This window comes from Ambystoma mexicanum, chromosome 12, assembly GCF_040938575.1.
Source record: "Ambystoma mexicanum isolate Mex_15411 chromosome 12, UKY_AmexF1_1, whole genome shotgun sequence".
NCBI lineage: Eukaryota > Metazoa > Chordata > Amphibia > Caudata > Ambystomatidae > Ambystoma > Ambystoma mexicanum.
Window position 1 is genome coordinate 41,346,924 of NC_090936.1, and position 26,896 is coordinate 41,373,819.

Sequence of the window (26,896 nt, forward strand, 5' to 3'; positions counted from 1 at the left end):
TAATCTTTACTGTAATGCATGGAGACAATGCAGTGTTCAGTGTCAATACTATAATTATGTAACAACTTACATTTTTAGGAATGGAATTGCACGACTGTCTTTTGAAAAACAGTTAACACATACTGGTCTTTGCCAGACATGATATAGTTGGCTTAATAAGTACTACTAAAACTATCATCCAGATTACTTCTGGTTAATTCTTGCCTAGCACTGCCATACAGGCCTTTGGCACGAGTGGAGGTGATGATTACTGCAGCACTTTCTCTCCATTAGCACTTGAAGTGAATGGAGAAAAGGGAGGGGAAAAGAGCACCAAGGGTAATAGAGGAATACTGAGTTAGCTGTGCTTTGAATGAAGATGGCAACTTAAATAGCAAGCTTTGCTACACAAGTGTCAATTTGATTAGCAAACCTAAAGAATTGCATAGCAAATTGCTATGAGACACTGCTCATTTTATGCATTGCCTGGGATTCATCACAGTATGCATGTGGAAAAGGGAGCTATGGACTATGCCTGGTCAGTAAGCCTCTATTGGTGACTAGATCAAACCCTAGCAATGATAATTCAAAATGGAGCAGAGGATTAGAGCACTGCGTATGCTCCGAGACAGCCTACCCAATGTTGTAAAGGAGGTAGAGTAAGGAAGAAACAGGTATTTTATGGGGTCAAATGAAGACCAGGATTCTAGCAAATAGTTGCAGAGAACCTCCTGACCAAAAGCAGTATCCTTTGGAAGATGCTTCGCAGGAAAATTCTCACAAAATTAAAGAGCTTGTCATGTCTAGCCAACAAAGCATAAAAAGCAGTAAATGCAATTTGGCCTGGGCAAGCTAAAAGTCCAAGGACATTTTGCACATCTCGGAACATTTAGAAATTCAGAACACCATGCACCTGGCAATAGCTTTTACATTTGTACCTGCAGGAGCAACTACATTTGTAATATGGCATACATTGCTTACCATAATCTTATTTCCGATGCTTGCATCTGCTTAGATTCACATGCTGTGCATAGGTCACCATCTAGTGGAAGGTGCGTAGTATTGCATGGTTTTTTAGTTTCAAAAAGGGACATTGACTGGGCATGCTCGTGTGACGTGTATTGCGAGGTCCCTCCGATTGACAAGAGGAAGCATGAAGTGATGCGCGAGTACAGAAGGTAAGGTGTAAGACGTCCATGTACCTTCAACTCGAAGAGGGGAGGAAGGCCAGGCACATGTGAATCTAAGCAGATACAAGCATCAGAAATATGATCACAATAATTTATGCCTTTTGAGGCTTGCGGGTCTGCTTAGAATCACATGCTGTGCACAGACTAACAAGCAGTACCAGGAGATGGTGGAATGTTAGGGTACAGCGGCAAAGATGTCTTAGCAACACCTGAACCACATGTGAATCACTCTTAAAAGGTGTACCTAAGCACTAGTGCTGTGTAAAGGTGTGACTAGAACTCCAGTTAACTGCTTTGCAAATGGCATCAAAAGGTACATTTGCAATTAAAGCTAAAGTAGCTCCTGTGCCTCAAGTAGAATGTGCTCTGGGCGTAAAGGGTAACGTTCTCTTTGAAAGCCAAAACACAATTGGATGCATTTCACAATCCAATTTAAAATAGCCGGCAGGATCCCCTTCTCAAGTGGCTATGGAAAAAAAACTGGTCTGTTTTCCGTAGTGGTTAGTTTTATTTAAGTAATACATTACAGCTCTTCTGACATCTAACGTACGGAGGCTTCTCTGCTCAATTTTTAGGGTTCTGAAAGAGAGCCAGATGTAGATTGACATGGAACTTGTAGGAGAGAAGTGTGGATGTGTGTGTAAAACTGTCCTTGTGAATGCTTACAAATGGATCTTGAACTGAGGGCACCTGCAGTTCACGCACCTTTATAGATGTAATGGCCACGAGAAAAGAAGTCTTAGAAGTGAGGCACCCAAGACTGGTTTTATACATTGGCTGAAAGGGGAAATGCGTCCCATCCAGGAGTTGGATTTGAAATGCAGGGTGTCATCTTTTGACCCCTTCCATAAAGGCTTCAATGACAGGGACTTTCCACCAAGAGACTTTTCTGAGAGGTGGTCTAAGCACATTTCCCTAACCAATTCATCCACAGGGCATTCCCCTTGGATTCTGTTTGGCGATACCTGGAGGCAAAGTCTGGGCATTGCACGTTCTCCAGTGTTGCGAAGAGGTCAATAGGTGGATGACCTCATTCTTTTAAGAAGTTGATGTGCAATGTCGAAGTTTAGTAGGTGGATTGTGTACCCTGAGGTGTGTACCAGGAAGAAGACCCTGATGAAAACCCTGTATGAGTGGGTCTGGAAAAGGCTTGGTTACGAAAGCAACAAATGGTGTTGAAAACTACAATGGACATACAGCTTATTCGAAATTTGATTAAGTCTCAAGTGTTGCGTTCCTTCTCGGCCGTATCCAAAGCCTCATTCACAGCCTTGCCAAACAAGACAGATTTTTCAATGGGCTTGTTAATTAAGGTGGCCTGAGTCTGGTTTGAATCCAGAGTTGTGCAGCCAAGAGTGCCTCTTAAGTTACCTGTGAAAGGACTGCCTGCTGTTTCTGCAGAGTCCAGGGTATTCTTTAAGATATTGTGGGTAACTTGCCTACCCTCTAATGTTACGTAGTTGGGACTTGGTTGGCTCAGGGACATCCGTTAAGTTATTTTGGAGTAACCCCCATTGAACATTGCTGTAGCTTGCCATCAGTGTAGTATGAAAGTGTCCAGAAGTGGCTGAAGCAGTGACCCTCTTGCCTAAAGCTTCTTCCATTCTTTGTCTGGAGATGCCTTTGTATTGGAAAGTGGCACTCGAGCAAAGCTTCCAGCAGGAAGTGTTAGTAACTACCAGCGAGACAGGTGTGGCATGATGCCAGGTATATAGCAAATCAGTGGGAGCAGGTTTGAACATTTTCTACACCTGTGGATTAACTGCCCATGTGAGGGAAGGTGTAAGGAGGGAAGGTGCAATCCTTAGAGGGGGATAGACTGGCTAACCGCCTTTTCCTCTTTTAGGATGTCCTCTACAAAGTCAGGATCAGACAGTTTCCCAAGTTTGTATCTAAAAATGCTCTGCCCTTTTCAGTAAATTGGTAAAGTATAATGAGTGGGAGAGGTTGGCCAAAACCCCCGAGCAGCATCCCCTTGCCAAATATTTTGAGCATCATCCCCCTTGTCTGGGATAAAGTCTAGATCATCCTGATCGTCTTGAAAGCCATTTCAGCTGTCTTCAGAGACACCCTGTGGTGGAGAGTGAGGACGTCTAGGACTCTTGGTAGGTGGCTCCCCTCATATGAAGCGATTTTGGTTTAATTGGGTACTTTTTCATAAAGGACAAATTCAGACACCCGATCCATAGTCTTCTCTAACTTCTTTTGTCCATGCCCTGTTCTATGTCTTCAGGAAGGGGAAAGACTATTCGATGGATGTACCGATGTCTTACCCTGCAGGGACTTGGATGTAAAAGATGCTTTACCCCGCAGGGACTTGGATAAAGTATCAGTAGCTGTAATATATGTAGAAGAGGTTACTGATGTAGTGACAGGGATCCTAGACGGCTGTGTAGGTGGCTGTGGTGTTGGTTTGGCAGGTGTTTCCCCATGTTTGTGTTCGGATGTATTTTTCAGCCATTTCAACGTGTATGAATCTGCGGTGGATGGGCGTTTATGGGCGGCAACCGATTTCACTGTGCATTTAGAGCAATGTAGCCAGCACAGATGCGCCGCAGGCTTTATGCAAGGGTTCAATTGCTTTCGACCACATATTTGACAAAGCTTTGGTTGCCGTTGGAGCTCCTTTCGACGATCCAGTCAAAGGTTGGCTTGGGGTTGTGCGCATTTGTGAGAGCACGTGCGCATCTTTTTTCACTGACTACTTCCCCATAGTCTGGTTGGGGATAGGCACGCGGGATTCTACTGACTCCTCCAGTAAGTCTTCAGCCTCCGAAACCAGCGTAGCTGCCGAGGTCTTCCTCATCCGACTAACAGCGGGGGAATGGGATTCGGTTGCACGGCATTATGCTGCCAACCATTGGAGCGCCTGTCTAAGCGTTTTTTGCTTTAAAAGTCAGGAATGCTTTTGGCATTATCATGAGGAAGACAGCTGTTACACTGTGTGCATCTCTCCAGGAAAAGTTGTTGCAGGAGGGACAGAATTTATAGGGTGTCCGTTCCATATTGTATAATTTTAGCTGCAGCTAGACAATTCAGTATAGAAGAATGCAGAAAGGCATTCTATAAAAGGATGTAAACGTAGAGGGCCCCCTCTCACTAGTGCAATGCCAAAGTCTGAAGAAAGCTGCAGCTGGCCCTCAAGGAGAAGTCCATCAAAGCTTCAGATGGTAGTCACCGGATGTAGGAAGAGATAGTTGATAACTGTCTCAATTACAATATTACTATTCTTAAATTGGAATCTCAGTAACAAGGCCAAGAGTTCTGCATATGTGACCAACCATTATAGTGTAAAAAACTATCCGAGGGACCCCGATGCGTGAAGGATCATGGGTAAAATACACAGCGTGCTCACAGGAACAGCATTACATGCACACCAAGTCGACATCCCTTTTTGAAACCTGAAAACAAGAATGCAATACTCCACACCTACCATTAGATGTCGGCCTAAGCACAGCATGTGGTTCTAAGCAGATCCACAAGACTCGGAAATTTCATTTAATAAAGATAGAGGCACCTAAGAAATGCACCTGCCATATCAATAAAGAGAAAATTGTTTTCTACCAAATTGTACAAAAACTCAAGGCGGGTCAGTTACCGTTCCTTGGACGATGCTCAAACAGAGGGCTGAAGTGGGTAGCTCCCAGGAGTGAGTACGCAGCGCAAGTCAACTTTCCACAGGCGATGCAGAGTACGCAGCGCAAGTCAACTTTCCACAGGCGATGCAGAGTACGCAGCGCAAGTCAACTTTCCACAGGCGATGCAGAGTACGCAGCGCAAGTCAACTTTCCACAGGCGATGCAGACCAACCTTTTGCCCATTATCTATGATCCACTGTGCATATGTGTCCCAATTTGTCTTTAAATTAAATTCTCAAATACTCAAGTTAATGTCACATTCGTGTTTATAAGGCACCAATTGGCCTGGGGAGACAAAAGTAGCTCCTGGTTTCAATTTAACCACGCTCTCTCCTACACTAAAAGGCTCCAAGCAATTTTGAGCCCTGCTAAGTAACCAACGGAGTAGTGGGATGCCGAGTTAAGGAATGAGTAGTTAGAAAACTGCACCACTGAAAAAAGAATGGCACAGATCAGGCACATTACATTGGAAAGCCTTATTATGTAGATCAGTAAAGGTATTGGAAATCTTTGTTACCTCTGCTTGTTGCCTAGGGTGAGGAAGGGGTGACTTGTATGGTGGGGGAGGGGGTGGGGGAATTGGGAAGAAAATTGTCTGCAATGATTCATAACATGTTTCACGTAAAGATAAGGACACTTGTTATTGCAATAAAAAAATTTGCAGAAACAAAAAAGCATGGTGAAGCATAATGAAAAAAGCCCTTATACCCAAGAAATAGGGCATAATGACAAATCTAACAACCTGGCCTCCTTCATTCAGCTCCTCAGATTCACAGCACCCTTCCTTTTAAAACTATGGGTGCGTGCAATGTGCACCGCACTTCCTACTATCCATAAAATGACTTCCCCTGGGCTGTTAAATCCCGCCAAGTACCATTTGCCCACTTTTGCAATTAGCTTGTCACGAACCAACTGACAAAAATCACAGTCCGACGTTTCTCCAAGAGCCATCACTTGTAAAACATGAATGACTACATGCAAGTGCAGATGCTAAACAAGTCATGTTGTGATGTGGGCCAGACCAGGAGTAAGAAATAGCCAGAAATATGTATCTGTTTACAGGCCCATGCTATGCATATTCCACCATTTAGTACTAGTTCCAGAGTAGTACACATTCTCTAGAAGTCAAAGTGCAGACAGAAATGCACTATCCATAACTTACTTTTACAGATCCCCATACTGCCCTTCTGCACACCTATGCTCGAGCTTAACGTACCAATCCACAAATCCAATCTTTTTTTCTTCATCAAGTATCACTGAAGCATATAAAAAACAACGTTGTAATGGAGCGGAACAGAATACAGAAATACATGTACTTACGGTGATGTCATCAGTGGCAATAAAACAGCAGAGTCCAAATGTGTGCACGCACTAGAAAGAAAACAAGGTTTAAAACACATTGCATAAAGTAAAACCCTGCAAGTTTATCCCTTTACACTCCCATTTTGAAATCTGCCCACTTGAGCCTTTTTTCAAGTCAGCCCATTTTGTCATTTGAAATCACCCTCGTGCCCCATGGCTAGTTTAGAATATCGAACACATTAGCACACTGTTAAACCCAAATGAATACTCGGTGATTAAATTCATGCTAACAATTGAGAAACGTGGTCTGCGCCACCTTCTCTGAAAAAGAGAAAGGGCTGCACATTCACTCGCCCTTCTAGCCAACAGGCCACTAAAAGCACCCATCAGACAACCCCATTTTAAGTCTGAGCGTGGGCTTGAATGTTCATGAGCAAAGGCCAACAACAAAATGATGACTGCACTGCAGGTAGGACTGTTCCACATGGGAGGCAGTGGACTAATGAGCTAGCTCATTGCAAAGATGCTTAAAAAGGTCAAGCAAACAAAAAAAATCCGGTCCAGTGCAAATAAGCAGCGTGGGCTAAGGTTTGACTGGCAAGCAACGTCAACCCTAAACCTGCCACTTCAGTAGCAGTGATGTTCAATGGGCATGACAGGAAGGCAAAGGTCCAACCTTGCCTCCAGGCGCAGAACACTCTAGTGTTGTCTGTAGTAACCCTAACCAAGGGCCAGCTCATGGGTCACAGTTCACAGATGGAAGCCTGTTGCATGCCAGTTGCCTTTTAAGCTCTGGGGCTGTCCACTGGATCACAAACGGATCCTCATGATTGACGCGATTCCTCCACCAGAGCAGGTGCTTCCTAGGGGTAGTCCAGATGGATCTCTACAATGTGAGGCATACTCAGGTCAGAGCTGACCCCTCTGTGCATTAAGAATAATGGACAGTTGCAGTAGGATCTGAACCTTCCCATCTGCAAGATTAAAATGTTATGGATTGGTGCAAATTTACCAACATAACCAGAAGATTCTGAAAATGTCCAAAGTTCTGAGATGCAGTATGTGATGTGGGTGGGAGCTCGGATCACTAGGGGTAATCAAGAAACCTACTGTGCCTCCTGAAATGAGGAACCTAAAGTGGCATTTAAATAATTAAATCAAGCCTCAAAATGTGCACTCGCCACTAGCCACTGGGTTAGTGATCATGAACGCTACGAGTTTAAGAAATAGTGCGCTATGTACTAGCGGGGAATGCAAGTGGCAAGTTAGTTATGCATGGGCAGTAGCTTGCAAACTCAAACCTTTAGCCCTCATCAAATGTGCAATCAATATTATTGGACCAATGTAATTTGCAAAATATTTTCTGGTAGTTGGAAACACCAATGTCATTTTGAAATAAAGTATTCATTTATTGGGGAGCGTAAAAAAATGTGGGTTGTAGCTAGTGATCAATACAGCATCTGGAGAAAAACCAAACGTTTGTGCCCCCTAGACAATGTGTCAACACCCCAAAATAGGTAGTGTTCCGCAAAAGCGTCAACCTTTTAATACATTTATACACGTGCTAGTGAATACATGAAAAGCATACTTACAGCCTGCCTGGTTTGCATATTAGCTGTTCCATCACAGATTATGGTTTTCAGAAGTGGTTCTAGAGTCCGAAAAACCTCCTCACTTTCTATTCCTGGTCCAAGCTGGGCACAAAGAAGGCACGCCAGTGCAGCCGCCGCACACTGCTCTTCACGCTTGCCTGAAGGTGAACATGGCAAACCAAACCCTGGTTAGCGCAAGTAGGAAAAAGTCAACGAGTAATGGTTTATATACTAAAGCTACGGTTCACGATTTATGCAGCTCGACAAGGTGGCGGGCCGACCCTGTATGTAACGGACCACCGGCCAAGTTAAGTTGTTGTTACCGAAAGGGTCGGCCCACCACTGAGGGGCATAACCCCATTGGCACCCATGCGTTCTCTACACGGGTGCTAATGTTTTTTAATCGTACTTTTCTGGCACGGCCCAGTGCTGCTGTCAGCTAAGTCCAAAACGGACTTCCCCGACAGCAAAACTGTGCAGCAACGGGCCGCAAAACAAAGGTACGTTTGTTTCTTTTATGAGAGAGAGACATCATTAGCACCCATGTGGGAACTAGACAGGTGCTAAGTGGTGGAGGGCGGGAAGGAAGGGAAAGAAAGCACCCCACACCACTGAACCTGCTCGCAGCGCCGGATTTCCTTGGTTAATACAGCCAGCGTTCCAGCATTTTCACTGGTTTGCTAATGAACAATGTCCTGCTTTGTTCATTGCATGAAGTGCGCCAGAGTTTGGCGCACAGTCCAGTAGCTGCCCACAACATTTCAGTCCAGCCAAAACAAAGTTTAGATAAACGTAAAAATATGCTCGTAAAAAAAAAAAACAGCCGAAGAGAGCAAGCCGTTCAAAGTACTGCAGAAGTTCATGTCGTTAATGTAACGTACCCTCCACCTGACAGAGACCTCTTCAACAGCATGGCCGCCATCACAGGTCGCAGAACACTTGCCTGCACAAAAACCCAAGCCGCCGCCCAGAAATGATAAACCCCATTCTCAGACCCAGCAGCCACTGATATCCACCCCACTCCAAGTGGAGCAAAGACTCAGCTGACCTCCGCCCAACAGTTAGTGTACACCAACAGGACAAGTGCCAAAGGCCCTCTAACATTCTATGGTCGCATTACAGCAAAACAAATAGGTAGGATCCCAACAATCCACACTGCATGACGCAGTACACACCGCACAACTCCAGTTATGCAGAAGGAACCGCCACACTAGCCATAGATCAGTCCGGATTCAGCTGCCTTTCTACACTGCGTCAGGAGATATTCTGCGATATGGAACGCTGCAACCAAAACACACTTTACAGCCGATCTGGTGCAGCCTTTAATATTTGCAAATCATCTTTTCACCACGCCCACCCTGCGGTCACCTCTGAAATAGAAGGGTTTCACCCACCGAACCACCTTCAATCCCGCGCCCTCACCCTGCACCAACTGCCCGACCAACCCCTCACACATAAATATACACAATCACTCCCCCCCAGCACCCTCCCCTCCACAAAAGCAGACCACCACTTCACCTCACTGCCAACTTCGTCTTCACAGCGGGTCCCAGCCACGCTCATCAGCCCCTGCGTGTACTCATGTGCGACAGGGGCATGAGAGTTCGATTTAGAAAGACCACTGAGCAGCCTCAGACCAGTCGTTCCAAATCTTTTTTTTTTCCCAGTTAAAAATAAAGTGATTTTCACTCTATACCTTCTACATAGTCTTCAACAAGTATTTCATGCCTTTCCTCAAATAATGAGGTCTGATTACACCCAAAGTGAACAGCTAAGAAACCCATTCTTCAAATTAATTCCCATAGAGAGCAGAGTACTTCAGGGGTCTCCCATATCTACTACACAAACCACTTCAATTCCACTGCTCCATTAATACACAGATCTCCACAGGCAAAGAGCAATTTGGGAGCATGCAACAGACATCCATAACCATAGAGAAGTTGATGCCTGAAAACATCCTCTAGCTCATTGGTGCGCAAGGAAATGAGTCCATGGTCCATCTCACATAAATCCTTTATGCCCCCCATAACGAACCATACGCAGTCAGACTGCAGGATAACATTCAAAGGGTCTTTATTTTAACTCCAAAGGAAAATGCTCATCTGTCCCTCCTGCCAAGAGGGGTTTCCCTGCCTACAAACTAAACTAACGGTGCTGGTCCATTGTCAAAACCAAAAAGTAGTCCTCACTCCAAACCCTATTCACTTTCTGGCCCGACCACCAACCAAAAAACATAATGAGCCAGAGTCGTAACATCTCAGCTCTTGCTTCGTACGGCCAATGATAGTTGGATCTCTCTCAAGTACTGCTCCTAGGACAAATGATTGCTCTCAATCCACAAAAGAAAGGTTTTCAGGTCTCTAAATTCCTCAGGAAAAATTCCAAGTCTTTACATAAACCAAATGTCTCAAGTTCTTCATGAGGAGGGATTATACACTTAGTCCGGTTCCACCAACTTGGTCCTTTTGTTCCCCCAATAGTCGGCCCTGTATAGATTCTTTTAGGGCTCTCCAGGTACCTCTGGATTACTTATTTCTCTCTGAACCTTTAATTTAACTTGCCCCCTTTACCCCTGTGCAACCATGGTACATCTGCCGTCAGGTGTGCTCCGGCCGGGTGGCGTCTCTGGCGTACGTGTTCTCCTGCTGTCTCAGCAGTTTTTGGTGATCCTTGCATGGAGAGCAAAGGATTGGTTGTTCCTCAAAGTTGTTCCTCTGATGTTCCCTGGTGTCTGCATCTGTTTGCGTGCCCCAAAGCCACCACAGCTGCAGCATGATGGTCACGCCACCAGGTAAGAGTCCTTCCGCCCGTCTCAGCAGTTTATGCACTCTCCAAACTACAAGTGGAGGATCCGTTCCTCCATTGTCCCCTGGTCTCAGCGTCTGTTCGTGCGTCCCAGGCCAACCAGAGCTGCAGCGTGAATGAACACATTTTTTGCTAATTGCTCAATACTGGAGACTAGTCTCTAAGCCGTGAGCGGGATTCGAACCTGTGTTGCTCTGCGTTCACTTGCTTCCAAGACAACTGCGTTGCCCCTGTGGTATCCTGCCAACCCGTCCGTTCTTCCCCCGTTTCAGTCTCGGCAATGTCGGCATTCTCAGTGCCAGCCTTCCAGAATCTCGCTTTCCTCTCTTCATAGGGAGTTCCTCATAGGAATGGAAATCACTCCTCAGGTCCCACTTTCAAACCACAACTTTAGGGAGGCTCTTAGCCGGATCGCCTAGCTAGCCTCGCAGGGGGTGGCTCACCCTAAGGGGGAAAGGGACGATTTTCCCAGATTCATCACCACCCCCTACTCTCCTGCCATCACCTTTTGAGATCTCTGTATAAAACCCCTGGATCTAGGCTTCATTAGGGATGTAGTCCTCTGCATGAATTTACACTTCATCTAAAAAGGCCTGAAAAAAATCCTACCGCTAAAAATGGTAGTAGGAGCACTCAAACTCCGGGCTGGAATTCCCCCACCAGCAAGTAACAAGGGTTGCAGAGCCCATCAAATCAAAAGGGTGCAAATAGTCCAGCCGTGCATGTAGGCTTATCCAACATAGGGAGAGGCCAGACGGCAACTATTGGCTTCCAGTGCAGGCCAGGATCGCCAACAACGACCTGCGCCTTTCATTCAAATGCCAGAAGGCTCCACACCATATGCCCAACAGGAAAAGATGCATACCCAGCAGCTCTACACGCTGCACAGGCCAACTAGGCGCTAGTCAAAAACGCAGCATGCAAGACCTGGGTGACGGACGAGTCACTGCAAAGGATTCACTTCAGACAAGCTGCCAGCCCCTTCTTTGAAGTCCAGTCACAAGCAGCCCAAAACAGCCCCCTGTTGGCTGCTGAAAGAGCGAGACTCGGGTATCTGCTGTGTGATTGGCTTGTCTGGTGAACTATGTTACAGTAACAAAGCAAATGACGTTTGTTTGAGGTCGTGCAATTTCACGAACTGTGGCAACAGTGGCCGTTTTCTGTATGGATGAGAAGCTTTGAGGGCACTAGTTAGAAAGCAAGTTCTGCAGCGCTTGCTTAAGGATACAGCTGTGCTCAGAAGGTACAAGCCCAGTAGCTCATGCACAGTATCTTACGAAACCTATGAACCTTTTGAAATAGAAACATTTCTTGTGTTTACTATTTCATAGACTGGCATTTAAAAACGAGTTATATTCACTGTACAGACATCAACTAGAAAACTATTAAAACTAACATTTCAAGAGTACCATCGAGGAAAGTAATGTTGGCAAAAATGAATGTGTGTAAGTCAGCATAGGGTATAAAAAGTGACCAAATGGGGATGGGTTGTTGAGGGTCTGGAGTGGGATTGTGCACGTGAAACCCATTTCCCGCAATTAAAAAAGGCAAAGCCCATTCTCATTAAACAATTCAAATTCATGACAACCCCAGCTACATTTCACAACCTTTGGTGAGATGCACTTGTGAAAAGCTACCCAATTAGTTGATTAGGAGCTGGGAAAAAACCATAAACACCACGAGGCTAAACTGAGATTCACCATCGATCTGGTGATTGCATAGCCCTAGACGTCTGCAGCCAGGCCATTAGGACACTACATCCCTAGCGCGTGTATCGCGACCGCAGACAGCTGTAGCCTGACTGGCCAGCCCACATCAGAACTGCTTTTCTGTCTTAGCCAAAGCTGGTTTTCTGCTGCAGCCCTAGGCCACATTCTCCTCTGTCTACAGCCACTTCTGGCCCAATGTCAGACTGGTTTCCCTGAGGGTACTCTGATCTTCCATGCCCTCAGGTGGTCCTGCCTGCCTCTCCTTCCTGGCTCGCGTCAGGCAATCTTTCCTGCTGGCTCTCCCTTGGCCCCAGTTGTAGATCAGGCCAGCCTCTCACATCCGAGCTTTGCTGGCAATGGAAAGCCAGGATTGGATATCACAAGGCCTGGTCTACATGTGCCTAATGAGTTTGCATTGCTTTCCGTGGTCCGATGGGGAGACTTCGAATGGGGGTCATGCCATCTTGGAATCAGTAGCCCCTTTTGTAGCCACCAGGAGAATCAGTGTTTTCTTGAGCCCGTGTGAATGTCGCCTGCATTGCTGCCTTTGGTCCGCAGCTCCCGTTGCATTCATTTAAGTTTACAGCCACACCACAGTTTGACAAGGGGGCTGCACTAGTTCGGAACCTCCCCCTCCATTCTCTGGACTCTGCGCTATCATGGTATGCAAATATAGGTGGTCTTGGCGAGGCTGTGGGCAAATTCCTGTATATACCACCTCCAGGGTCTACATCAAAGACTGCCTTCGTACCCCAGTTCCCAGAATCCCTCCCCCACAGGTCGAAGCTTCTCACATGGCAATCCGAGGGATGTTGCCAAAGTTCACAGCCAGAGATGACACTATTCTCTCCCGCACCACCACCACCGGTCCCTCAGTAGGTGGATTTGCAGGCATGGCACTCCCGAGTGCCGGCACACATCTCTAGTTCCCGTGTAGCCACCTCTCACTTTGCACACGTCACTGGGAAAAACCAGATCTCTGGGCTCTGTCCGGTTACTAACCCCAGACACAGCCAAGAGTACCCTTCAAGCCCACAACACCGCTTACTGGCTAGTTTCAGTTCCTGCATGCTCGGGAAGCTGCCCACAAGGCTACACGCTCACACTAGCATTAAGCAGCTTTCTTTTCCTGATGAGCTCTCTGATAATTTTACACAAATTATCAAACACCACTCTTAACCCCTCTATTTTCTTGCACAATTGCTGTATGCGCAGTTTAACTTTCCCAGTGTACAGTTCCTCTCCTCTGCTCATTTCTAGTCTCTCAGACCAGGTGTGGAATCCCCTTGGCAGAGGCACAATAGACCACTTTCCCGATAAACCAACACAACAAATGTGACTAGAACCGACCCAGCAGCAGAATCACACACTCACATCCCACCACAGTACATTCCCACAGTTACTCTGTTGGCAAATCCCAGTAACAAAGCAGGACCCTTGGCACAAACTCCATACACTCGCAAACAGACCGTGGGTCAGCTGCGTAGCGAGGATTGTCCAACAGATGGGGCCTGAAGCTAATGTGGTTGGGCCCACCGCAGTGGCATTAACATCTGTAAAGGCCCACACAGGGCTGCAGATTTTGGGTGGGCCTTGCCCCTCAGGCCCTGCCCTGTCTATGCCTCGGACATGGGTAATTCTGATCTTCCCACAACACCTGCTTTCTCAACCTTCCGTTTCCTTTGCTCTCACCAAATGCATCCCCCGCCCCACCTTAAAAAAAAACAAATGACAATAAACCAACAAAATGGGAGAGGTGGTACTATGCATGATCCAGTTAGTTACATTAGAACTGGTTTTCTGTGCCACAAGCAGTCAATGGAACCTGGCACCCGGTATGTTACATAGTCACGAAGTTCTTAGGTACCGGTCAGCAACACAACTTTCCCCTTACCTTTCTTCAGACAGCGCTCAATGCTATCGGTTAAAGTCATTCTTCTTTCCAGAATGAATTCATGAAGTATCTTTGAGGCCAGGGCGCTTCGCAGACCTTCAAGAGCTGCCTGCCTGGTCTTGGTACTGTGGAGATAAATGAACACTTTGAAATCATCTTACCACAACCTGCTGATTCGACAGAAAGGTCTGCTTAAACACGTGGGTGAGAAGGCTACCACAGGGCTCCGGGACACCTGAAGATAAGAGACTGCAATAGGATTTACTAATAGTCAGCAGTTACCCAAGGAACCTGGCGAGACTTACAAATACTTGCAGAAATACCTTGTTTAGGGGGGGCTGGAGTGGGGAGATAGGGATGCATGTGAAGGAATAGCCTTCATGAGGCGAATTGCTAGATCTGCCTTCAACCTAAAAAGCAGATGTAATCTGAACTTTGTGGGACACAGAGCTGTGAATGTTAAGTCGAAGCAGAGGCCACTCCTGGAAACCAAGCCTACAAGTATTGAGGACAGGTTGAAACAGTGCACGTAGGCAGCCACATCAAAGGATTAACTATTTAAAAAAGTAATCAAAATGTACTGTATGAGTTTGTACGTAAATCAGAGACCAATATTTTTGCCAATTTTTTGAAAACCAATTCACAAATTAGATTGATGCTTCTTTAATTGCATTTTAGGCGTCTCCAAAATATACATGTTCCCAATGACTAAGATATCACGTCCTACCGTATGAAATGCAATGACTACGCTATCTCACAGCCTACCGTATGAAATGCAATGACTAAGATATCTCACAGCCTACCGTATGAAATGCAATGACTAAGATCTCACGTCCTACCGTATGAAATGCAATGACTAAGATCTGACAGTCTACCCTATGAAATGCAATGACTAAGATCTCACGTCCTACCGTATGAAAGATATCTCACGTCCTACCGTATGAAATGCAATGACTAAGATCTCATCCTGCCGTATGAAATGCAATGACTAAGATCTCACAGTCTACCCTATGAAATGCAATGACTAAGATCTCACGTCCTACCGTATGAAAGATCTCACGTCCCACCGTATGAAATGCAATGACTAAGATCTCACGTCCTACCGTATGAAATGCAATGACTAAGATCTCACGTCCTACCGTATGAAATGCAATGACTAAGATCTCACGTCCTACCGTATGAAAGATCTCACGTCCTACCGTATGAAATGCAATGACTAAGATCTCACGTCCTACCGTATGAAATGCAATGACTAAGATCTCACGTCCTACCGTATGAAATGCAATGACTACGCTCTCACAGCCTACCGTATGAAAGATATCTCACGTCCTACCGTATGAAATGCAATGACTAAGATCTCACGTCCTACTGTATTAAAAGCAACAGGAACATTTACAATGGGTCAGGGACAATTTCCACCTTCACGACCTTCCCAGAGGTGGTAAAGTCCAGATTAATTTAGGTAGAGTCTAATGCACCAAGTCCAGACAGTTCATGTTTTCCCCAATATAAGATAGCTAGGGGGTGCAGTCAAGTCTTTGGCGAAGGACAAGTGCCCCCTTTAAGAACACTGGTTAACATGTAATCAGCTGCAGCATTTGAATTAATTTCTCTACCACCACCCAATGATCCTACTCTGGTGTTCGGGATAGGAAATCAACTTGCAGCTTAGCACCGACATTTCCCATAACACCAAGCAACTATGCCTGGTAAATAAAGTGGAAAGAACGTTTTGTCCTGACACATTGGATTTGCGGGGTGAAGGGTAGTAGGTACACAGTGTTGAACCGAAATGTGCGTATCTGGAGCGTATGAAAGGAATCAGGTCTCAAAGTACTAACAACAATCTCACCGAAATTGCTTACACAACGGCCAATGTTCTTCATAGAAACGTACAAAGCAATCTTAAATTCTTGTCTGCAGCTACCCAAGGCCATCCAAGTTCTCAGATCCACCAGGAATTGAGCCCCTGAATACCTTGGCAGGATCTAATTTAGGAGGATAAAGCTGCCTTTACCCATAAAGGCTTCTTCACCCATATCACATTAGATTGAAGGTAATTTAATTGGCAGTACGGACCAATTCCATCTACCACGCATCAATATCAGAACTGCACTGAAAGTAGGCAGGTGAACCATTGGACGTGGTCTTGGAAGAGGACAGAGCCAGCTTGATAGTTCAGCATATAAAAACTACTGCATACCTCTTATCAAACGTAAGGTCAATAAATCCTTTCAACCTGTACTCCAAATCCTCTCGAGTTGCTTCTTCGTCAACTTCAGGTCCTGCAAACAAAAAAATTTAAAATTCAATCCGGAGCATCTAAACTACAGCAGATGTTATTAACGCACACAGCTCAGAATCGAAATGATTTGAAGCATGGTTGTCCAACTGAAGGTGTCCAGCAGCTCAACAGAGCTGTGTTGGCTTTTAAAATGTACCCTCCATGTAGAAATAGCTCTGCCATCGTTAGTAGGGTACAGTTTTGAATTACCGAAGCCATCTCTAACAGTAAGTTTAGTCTCATTTAGTATCTGCTCTAGCATCGTAGTTGAGAGCAGTTGCTGGCAAAGTTAGGGACAGGTTTTCCAAGAGGCCACACTGCAGATTTCTGGAATAGAGAAGCTAAGTGGCTGCTGCTGCTTTTTCCGTAAGAAAAAAGCAATAGCTGCTCGGGTACGTGGTGTTTACCTGGGTCGTGCTAAAGCCAGAATGAAGATGCCAGAGGATGCTTTTGTCTAATGCAAGACTGGCATTTCCTTGAGAGGAAGGATAAGCATATGTAAAGCAACCCAGTTCTCATGGATACAGATTAAGGCTCAAGAGCACAGTGTACATCACGCCTGGCTGAAGAAATGGCCACTTTCCAATGCGTGCCCCATGATTTTGATAGAACAAATGAGTGAGGGACTAGGGACACTAAAAAGTCATGCGAGGCCAAATGACGGCTTCAGGAGCGGATGCCAACAGTGATCTACAGTGGAATACAACGCTGCTCATCCTAGATGGATCAGATCTGCAAGGCGAGGCTCTTAGGGCCCATCAGCATCACTGCCACCTGGGCCGTCACATTTAGGGGAAATAGGAAAAGGAGTTCATCAAAGGGCATTGGAGCTCGAGTTTGGATGCCTAGATGCTAAGCCTGATATTTTGCATTGCCCGGGGGGTGCAAAAATACTAGGTCAGGTTTTCCTCATTTGGGGAAGAGTCAGCTTAGGACCCGCTCTTTAGAGAATCTGCACAGTGCATCCGCTGGGACATTTTGCACCCCTTAGCAATGGACTGATGTTAAGTTCCTTGCTACGAGCAAGTGCTTTAATGTCCGACCTTCGCTTGGGAACTTCCCAGGAACTTGTGACACCCTGTTTGGATTAAGCAGCAGTCGTGGGCATTTAAATAACAATGACATTCATTTTAATAGCTGCCAGTCAGGGGTTAATGTTCCATCCCTGCCTAAGCACAAGCAGCAGAGAATAAAGCTTAGTAACGTTGCATTCTATATTAAATGCAGGTGGAGATGCTAATTTGGATGGCATTGTATAATGAAGTACCTCAAAGATGTGTTGGAGGTTCACGCCAACGTAAGCTACAAGGTTGATTGGCTTATGAATACATACCCTAGTTGCCCAAAATGGGTTGGCATTAAGAACTTTAAAAATAGTACAGCCCAGGGGATGGAGAGACACGCTCTCCTGTTTTCTGATGTATGCGCCTCATGAGACAATGCCAACATTTTCAGAAAGTATTGAGCCTCTTGTTATGGGAAGGCAAACACGTATTCATACAATTCCAAGTGTGTTTAGTTATGCAGAGTCATGGGGGCCACAGTTTGCTTCACCCACTGTATGCTGCAATGAGCCAGTCATTGTTCTACATTAATCAGTGCAGCAGACATACATGGGTACACCCCACTATAACTAGCATCTGAGGCAATGATAGGCTAGAAACAGAAGGTTCCTCAGACCGACACTTGGGGCAAAACGAGCCACACATACGTACCCTCCTCCGCAAGGCTGGCAGCATCGCTGAAGCTGCTGCTACAGTGACTCATGGTTTCGATGGAGGCGTCCTCATCGCTGAAAGGTTGCATGTTCCTATGCTGGCCACCTACGAGAGAGATCAGCATGAGTTACTACAATGCGACCGCGGCACTATCCGAGGGTGCTACAGTGAGACGATTACAGATTGCTGAAATTCAAGGACACCCCTTACATTTATTCCAAGAAGAAACGTGTTCAAACAGGCATTCACCCACATGCACAATTAATGGCTCTAGTAGAAAGAAGTTCATACCGAGCAGGTCTTGGTGTAACGCGCCCAACAATGATCCACCCAGACAACATTCGAATATCTTTGAGAGTCTAGGAAGATTAGACTCATTACTATCCTCTTACTAAACTGCCTACTTCAACTGAACACATTGGTTAACTTAGCTCACTCGAAATATTACAGCTAGACAAAATGCGTGTAAGCAGCATGTCCTTATGGGGTAGATTTGAACTAGAACGTGTACGCTACGGTCACCACGTTGTGCATTCAAGGTATTTCTGAAGAATTGGGCTGTAGGTATTATTAATAGGAAACTTAGCTGGCAAAGAAGGATCATGGGAGTTGTAGTCCAAACCATTAAGAGGGACAGATGGTAAGTAACCAATGTCACAATTGCTAAACATTCCTTGGGCAAATAGACGTTTATCCAAATAGGATTGCCCGTGGCCAGTGTCAACTGTGTTCGACGACGACTGCAGCCAACGTGCGAGTCCCTCATCTCATTTAAGGGATTCGTATCTATGCAAGGACCCAAGGTCCGCAGCATCAGCTGGTACTGGAACGTGCCAGATTAGACCAGGAATAAGGAAGCGTGTCTTCCCAAACACTTGGCTACCACCAAGTACAGGGGTACATTGGAGTACGTTCCCACTTTAGGAGGAGCTATAGATGACTTCATTGCATAGATATTCACAGTAAAGGTCATGTCTCATCCCTGGATCAGATCTCCTAGTTTGGGTGGATTCTTAAATGGCCTGCTCCACATATGCTTACAAAGGTATGCAGCCAGCCTTGGAGCCAAATACATGGGGGCCAATACATGCTTTTTCCTAATAATACGAACACGGGTTCAATAGATTTCCACTGACGGTTCCAGAACTTATAGGGTTAGACCTTTCAAGTTGCAAGCTACTAGCCACTCACCAACAGTCAGTAGCCACCTCACTTCTATAAACAGACAGCACACCATTTACTTGCCAAGAGTCTGTTTTCACTAGCCAATGACTTATGCAAATTACTGAAGCAAAGAAGGCCAAGCTAATCTTGCACTCGAGTCCCCAATAGCAGCTCTAACACAGAAACCAATCCAGAAATGAGTAGCTTGGGTCTGCAGTTCAAATAGTCATTGTCAAATTGTAGACAGCTGCAGTAACATACGTCCTTTACAAGACCAGTGTGTGATACGTCGATCGAACTCCACATCCACAGAACAGTGGGCGGAGTTTAGGCAACCGATATTCCTAAATGTTTTCTTGTACATATGGTACATGAAGTTAACGGCCTTCAAACAAGTGCTCAAGGAGTTGCCTGAGCTACTGTCCAGCCGATCCTCTGCCCACCATTTCATTTTCATAGCCAGGACATCTGGGCACTTGCAATTTAGGCTTCACATCTGCTTTCAGGTAACGATTTGCGGGATGGGAAAAGAGACTTTGAGTTAGTGTGGACGCCAGTTCAAGGTTGAAATACTATTCTAGGAATGGAAACATGAACTTAAGGTGGCAGAACAGAAAGAGCTTGCTGCCACTATCATGCACCAAGAGGCCCTCAATGGTGGCGATAGAAGGTACTTTACTCAGAAAGGTATCAAGTCATGAGGTCAGGATAAATCGTGTCACGGTACCTGGAGATCTTGGCAGCCATTTCACGGTCCACGACCAGAAGAATGTTTGGAGGAAGTGTACAGACTTAATGCACAGATGTAATTCGATGTAATTCTGGAAAGTGTACAAGGCTATCAGTGAGTGGTATTTAAGAAGTTATATCCAGTTCAAAGAGCAGTAACCAGGCTCATGTTGATCGAATTTGGTTAAAGGTGGAGCGCGGAGCTTTAAATTTGGTTCCAACGCTAGTAGCGTGAAAGGTGGAGCACCAATCTTTTAACTTTGGCTCCAACGCCACCTCCATTGAGACGAATTCAGAGCACTGTTTTGAGCATCCAACTATTGACACCGAATGCTATGGCAGAAATCACTTGAATTTTGAGAGTTCTACCCACCTACTGAAATGAAGGGATGTTCCAAGTCCTGCGGCTATGGGCAATTCCAGTACTTAAACCATTATTCAAACCATCTTGTTTTTAGGATTGTCCGATTTAAAAGTTAGAATTGTCAATGTTTTACTAAAACACTGAATTTTAAAATGTTGAAATTAACATGAAGCAGACATAAATGCAGTCCTGGGAACAGATTACACGAATTAATCATAAAAGGACGAATACTAAAAAGAGCTGGAAAATAAAAGCAGATGACCCTAAGTCGTGGCATAATAAATGCACAGTAATGTCAGAAACCTCCACACCCATTCCAAGAGTGCTGCACAAGGCAGATATGTAAAGGTTCTGGCACCACACCCATGCAGAACTGGCCCGCTGTGCATGTAGTTTAAGCCCCAAAAAAATCAGATACCGCGTGGCTCAGGGAGACCATGATGGGCCGTCTACTCCTTGGTGTACAGAGCCAATTGAGTTCTGTCACTCGGTGCTGGCAGAGCTAGAGTATAACCACCCTGGGAAGTGGTGCTGCCGACAAAAAGATTGATGCACAGGCTTGTACAAAGCAAATATCTCGGCCAAGAAGCTCGTCTAAGCGACCACACCTACGTTAAACACAGGCAACAAACTCAAATGGGCAGAATATATTTAGGCCAAATTTGTTGTGACCAGAAATCTAAAATCAGGTTGAGTTTGACCCAAACATTGGTGGGGCAAAGGGCTTCCATGTGCAACTGCCCTCTAGTCTCGGCTACAATGTAATTGAGGTAAAGTCTTGTACTAGAGCAGTACCACAACCATTGAAGTGAATGGTAGCCCTCGAGTTGTAAATCAAGGGTCCTTCTTGATCTCTGCACCTTGTGTACATCTCCCAAGCATTGGGCATAGAAAGACGCCAATAGAAAAATACTCCAGTTAGAAATCCGCTGTGGTGAAGGTTCTAGAGTTTCTTGAAAGGTTATCAAGTAGTACCTCTGAATAGTGTGGCCAGTGCAGCATTAACTGGACCACAGCGCTACCTCCCTGAGCATGGTGCCTAAGGCAACAGTAGCTCAGGCGCTTTGGGATGAAAATTAAATCACGATGCCTACATGTGGGTACGCCCCTCCACTGCAGTAAGACCCTATACGTGCCCAAGAGCAGGTGGACTGGATCACACTCCCCTCACCAGCAGAACACCGTGGCATCCTGCTTCCAGACAGTGGAAGTGTCAGTGCTGCTCTCATCACACTACAGGAAAGGTTACTCCCTATGTGCCATGTAGGCAAGAGATCAAATTTGGAGGCCGAATAACTAAATTGGGAGGCCTATAGTTATGTTTTATAAAAGTTCACATTATGCAAGATAAGTGGAGGAAGGACATGTGAATCCTGAAAGAATAATTATGAGGGGGTCTGTGCCAGCACAGACTTTCTACTGGATGAATCCCTTTCCCAAGGTTCTACAGCTCACCTCTTTCGGTGTTCAAAAGAACCACCACATCAGAACTTACAGAAAGGAGGAGTCTAAGAGGGCCCGGTGACAAATCCCAATATGTCGTCACTGCTTCCGAAAGGGGAGCCCCTCCCCATAAGGCCAGGGTGGGGAGGCCGCCAACCGATAGTCCCCCTAAGGGTGGTACTCAGCAGGTGGATCTCATGGGAGAACCCCCTTTAGATCAGTGACAACCACATCAGGAGAACTCTGTATTCCCACTAATCGATCCTAACCCCCTTTCTCAGTTACCCCACCTTTCCTTCACCCCCTCCCTCTTCAGTCCTACCCTCATACCCTATATAACCTCATACCATATATACTTTTCTAAGGTAGTCCAGGTAGAAAGCACCGAGACGAACATCCTTAGTGAGTTACCACATCAGCACTCACTGAGACAAGGAGGAAGTGCAAAGCGATGCCGAATAACCATCAAAACCACTTTGGTTTGTTGCAATTGATTGGAAGAATGACAACTGGAGAGGGACTTGATAGGTTGTCCTGCCCTCCTAGGAGGAACCGCAAGAGCTAGCAGAGTCCCGACATGCAAGCGGATGCTGACCAGAATGCCAAGAACTGGGAGAGAATCCAGGGCCAGTGCAGGAGGACCACACAGCCCGCAGACTGCTTAAGACTCTGGGTGCTCCAGAGAACCTGGAAAGCGCGAGAGTGCAAAACCACGCTGTACCAGAAGGAGAAGACTACTGAGCCGCCAAAGAGGAAGGGAAGTTCCTGGAAGTTACTGGAGCCCCACGAACGAGTCCAGCTACCTCAAAGAGGCAGACACTCTCGCAGACCATACCACAAGGTACACGGGTAGCCAAGATGGTGCTGAAGGCTCAAGGAGGTGGTGGCACAGATGTGCATGAAGAGGAGGACAGTCAACACTGAAGACTTGGTCAGAGCTGTGGAAACTCACAAGCGACACTTGGAAATGTGAATGGTGGCATCTGCCATGTCTGGATGGGATTGGAGATGTTGGCTTGCGACGCATCTGTTGGATGTTTGTCAGGTATCAAGCCTTATTGGAGTTGTAAGGGTTGACAAATGACATCTAGAGTTATGAATGACATGTGCAGCACTGGATGGAATGTTGAATGTCCCTCTGCCCATTAGGCAGAACTCCCAAGTCTGGATGTGCCCCTGTCTGTCCGTTATATGCTGAAGCCACCACAGTGGAGCCTAGACCTTTCTGCCCATTATGGAGGAATGTCGTATCTAGGGATAGCCTCCTCTTTGCATGCTTTATGGCGTGTCTTAGTCTCTCGTGAAGTCCAGAACTCTCCACAAAATGACGGGGCACTCGAACCAAGGTGTAGTATACACACACCTGTCCACTGTATGCTGAAACAGAGGCTATCAGACCAGGGCCTCTCCATGAAGGACCAGTGAAATCATGGCATTTAAGCATACTGTGAAGGTAGTTCTTAACCATTTAACCCACCAACCAAATAAAAAGCTCAAACTCTGCATACCTAACTCACTCAAAAAACTCAAACACCTCTCGCACTGCAAAAACATAAGCCGCACCAACAGCACGCGAGGACTGACATTGATCCGATACTCGCGCCAAAGCTCAGCACACGGTGTATAACAAGTTGAAGCTAATAGCACACAACCCGTCTCGCTACCCTACTCCCTTTTCGCCTTACTAACCAATACCGCCTTCTTGTTTGCAGATCCGCCAGAGCATCGGGGGACCAACTATGTTGGTGATGTGTGCGTATCAAATCCCTTTAACATTTTAAGTGGAAGATATCTGTGCGTATTGGTTGTCTGAGCGGCCATCCAAACACACTGCTGCAAAGGGTTAAAAATACCCAGGTCCACTACCACGTTTGGGTACTGCCGAAGATAGGGTGTATTAACCCATGTTGCAATAAGCACACAGCCAGACTGCTTTGGCCTTCAAAGTGCTGTCGACTTCAACTGCTATACAAACGGGAGGGGCTCAGTGCTTTACACCCTTCACCAACTAAATACAGAGTTCCATGTGTTGAGGGATTCTCGATGCTTTGGCATACTCTTCTAGAAAAAATGGTGCTCAACGTGGCTGTATTCTCACTTGTCAGTGGTGGGTCAGCACACCACTCAGACTCCAACCCTTCGCCAAGTCGCATGGTACCACTGCCAAGGGACACCCAAGCGCTACTTCCCCTACCAAGTGTGCTCGCCTCTTTCTGGACAAACCCTCACTAGAGGTTTCATAAGGGAAACTTAAACGGGTGTCAGTGAGCCACCAAGCCCTGGAGGGTACCCTAAGAAAACCAATTTCTTTGAAAGCCTTCTCACAGCTAACAGAGGGCTACAACCAAAAGACCCGGGGCTATAGCCCCCTTAGCCTACCCAGCAACACCTCTGACTTTCTGTAAACTATTGTAACCAAGCCTAAAGTTTACTTGTAAGTAATCATTTCCTATATATCATTTCTGTCAACCTCTGTGTAAAGTTTTCTTGGAACCTTTGATACGCAAGGCGCCCAGTTACCCCTGGGTCGGGTGCAACATACAAATAAACAAACTCATGGTTCTAGAGTGGGACAGCCTACCATCCACTAAGGCTGACTGTTTATGGGCAATGGGAAGCGAGATACCACTTGGCCATATATGGCCATGTTAAATAGCTGCCTCAGAGTAAGGGGAGATTGTAGATGAAACGCAAAATAATCTTGTAAATTGTATTTAGCAGAGCATTCATACTGGAAGATATTAAGTAATAACGATTGAAGCAGCCGCCCATGGATTTAGGAGCTACCAGATAGCCACTGCCTAATGTCCCGGCAGAATAGCTCAGCGGCAACGCGCTCCCCTTGGAAACAAGGGAACACTGGTTCGATCCCCGGGTCCGCACTTAGAAACCTCCTAATATATACACATGCAACTAAGGGACATATTCCATTAACAGCGCCTCGATGCCCCCGGGCTGTGTGAGGGGCTGTGTGAGCGCTTTAAAAATGCTATTGAATAAATAAATAATGCCCTATATATGAGGAAGCACTGCTCCCGCAACCTCTAAAGGCCTAGCTACCGGGCCAGCTGATCCGGGCGGCTTACCTGCCTTGCTGGCGCCGCTGCTGGCTCCTGCCCCACGGCAGCCGCCGCCGCCACCGCCCGTCTTCCTCTTGCTTCTAGGCATGATCCGGCGCGCTGGGCCGGGCGCCCCCGTGTGTCCGAGCTTAGATCAGCCGATGGACGAACACTTTTTACTAAACCGCCTCTCGGGGATGAGGTTCAGATCCCCGAGCGGCAGCGGCGAGCAGCGACGGGCGGGCGAGCAGCGGCGGCGGGACCAGGGGAAGCCGATGAGAGCCTGTGAACGGAAACGATACATCTTCCCTCTGAAAAACCCCAGGGCTGAAGGCGAGGCGCGCGCGCGCGGGGGCCTTTATAAGCGCGCCACGCGGACGTGGAGGTGGGGGCGCGGCCAGTGACGCGGCCGAGGGTTCCGACCAATCAGCGCCCGCGCTGCGCCCGCCGCCCAGCCGAGCTCTGGGGAGCTGGCTGTCAAACAATGTCACTTTCAGTAGCCGTGGACAGAAAGGAAGGACTACACCCGATGCCAAGGTCCTCGTCTCCTGACCTGCCCCGCAGTCTAAAGCAGCCCCATATCAGAGAGCGCGTCAGAACAACATCTTCTACTTTCATAATACTTGTAACACCGTTCGACGATGTCAACAAATGCAATAAAAAAATGTTTAACGCCGTTCTCAAGTTTTCCATTAATAATTCACCAGTTCTGTACCATTCCAACATGGCCGACAATCGTGTACCATTGTTTTACAGCCCATCCTTGTTAAGTATCTGACCATTATAGATTTGGTGACTAGGTACGCTTGTGACAGTTGCATAAGCAGCTAGAAAAAAAGATTGACGAACTGTGGAACTACCTGCTATTTTGTCTATGTTCTACTGTTGTATAGAAATATTGTGTTGCTCCTTTTGCACAGATTAGCAGATGCCAATGCTATATTTTGCCTGAGAGGAGGTCAACCTCCAACTGTGAGTCCCCCAAACCACCCACCGCCCTCTTGAAAAACTATATTTTTCAAGGTTTTTGTTGTGCCCTGGGGGAGGCCCTGTGGTGGTGTGCGGGCCCCCCTGGATCGGGACACCAGCGCGCATATGCGGCGCGCAAGAACACACACCGCGAACTGCCCCGGGCACCGCCTTTATTAAATGGCGCGCATGCGCCGGCCCGCTGGGCCGCGCATGCGTGCTTTGTGTACCACGTACACAACATCCCTCCTTTTCCCCCTCAAACAACAAACACATTAAACATGGGGAGCCAACGTGGCTCAAAACAAACTATACTTAACAGACTTAGTTACTCAGGCTGCCGAGTCCATGATGAAATCTTGGAACCTTTGCGGGGGACGGCGCCCTTCCCTGCGCGGGTACCTGGGCGAGCCTCTCTCGAGGTTCTCTGGCCGTTTAAGGTGTTCACTTTCCGACCTGGCGAAGACCAAGATGTCGTCGGACATGTTAATGACACCCTTCAGACCGGACAAGGCTCCTCTGATGGCATTCTGGAAGACCTCAGCCGCGGACGAGATTCCAAAGTTAAGTCTCTTGTACTGGTACAACCCCTGGTGAGTAGTGAACGTTGTAATGTACCTCGACTCGGGGTGCAGTTCCAACTGGTGGTACCCAGACCTGAGGTCCAGTTTGGAGAAGACTTCGGCGCCTTGAAGTTCTCCGACGATGTCATCTAGAGTGGGTGTGAGGTGACGCTCCCTTTTGATGGCGGCATTTGGGAGCCTCATGTCCACGCAGATGCGTACTGCCCCCGGCTGTTTCGGCTTTGGGGCTACTACGATGGGCGAAACCCAAGGGGTGGGGCCTTCCACTCTTTCAATGATGTCCCGGTCGACTAACTGTTGCAGCTCCTCCTCCACTTGGGCTCTTAAGTGAAAAGGAATCCGGCGGTGTTTGAGGGCTGTCGGCCTCACGGACTTGTCGATGTGTAGGCGAATGGGCTCTGCGTTCAGTTTGCCAATGCCCTTGAAGAGAGTTTCGAACCTGTGTAGCATGCTTTTCAGATCGGCGTGGTATA

General features: G+C 46.7%; 1 protein-coding gene across 1 annotated transcript in view; it reads right to left on the minus strand.

Annotated features, from left to right (window-relative positions):
• IFRD1 (interferon related developmental regulator 1) overlaps positions 1-25,253 on the minus strand; it is a 48,716-nt gene extending 23,463 nt beyond the window's left edge. The window contains exons 1-6 of the mRNA XM_069627911.1: positions 24,898-25,253; positions 18,109-18,216; positions 16,313-16,394; positions 14,110-14,234; positions 7,702-7,859; positions 6,128-6,178 (exon numbers count right to left, since the gene is read on the minus strand). Of these exons, the coding sequence (XP_069484012.1) occupies positions 6,128-6,178; positions 7,702-7,859; positions 14,110-14,234; positions 16,313-16,394; positions 18,109-18,216; positions 24,898-24,979 (606 nt within the window). The 5' untranslated portion in view covers positions 24,980-25,253. The remainder of the gene's footprint in view (positions 1-6,127; positions 6,179-7,701; positions 7,860-14,109; positions 14,235-16,312; positions 16,395-18,108; positions 18,217-24,897) is intronic.
• Between the last annotated feature and the right edge of the window lie 1,643 nt (positions 25,254-26,896).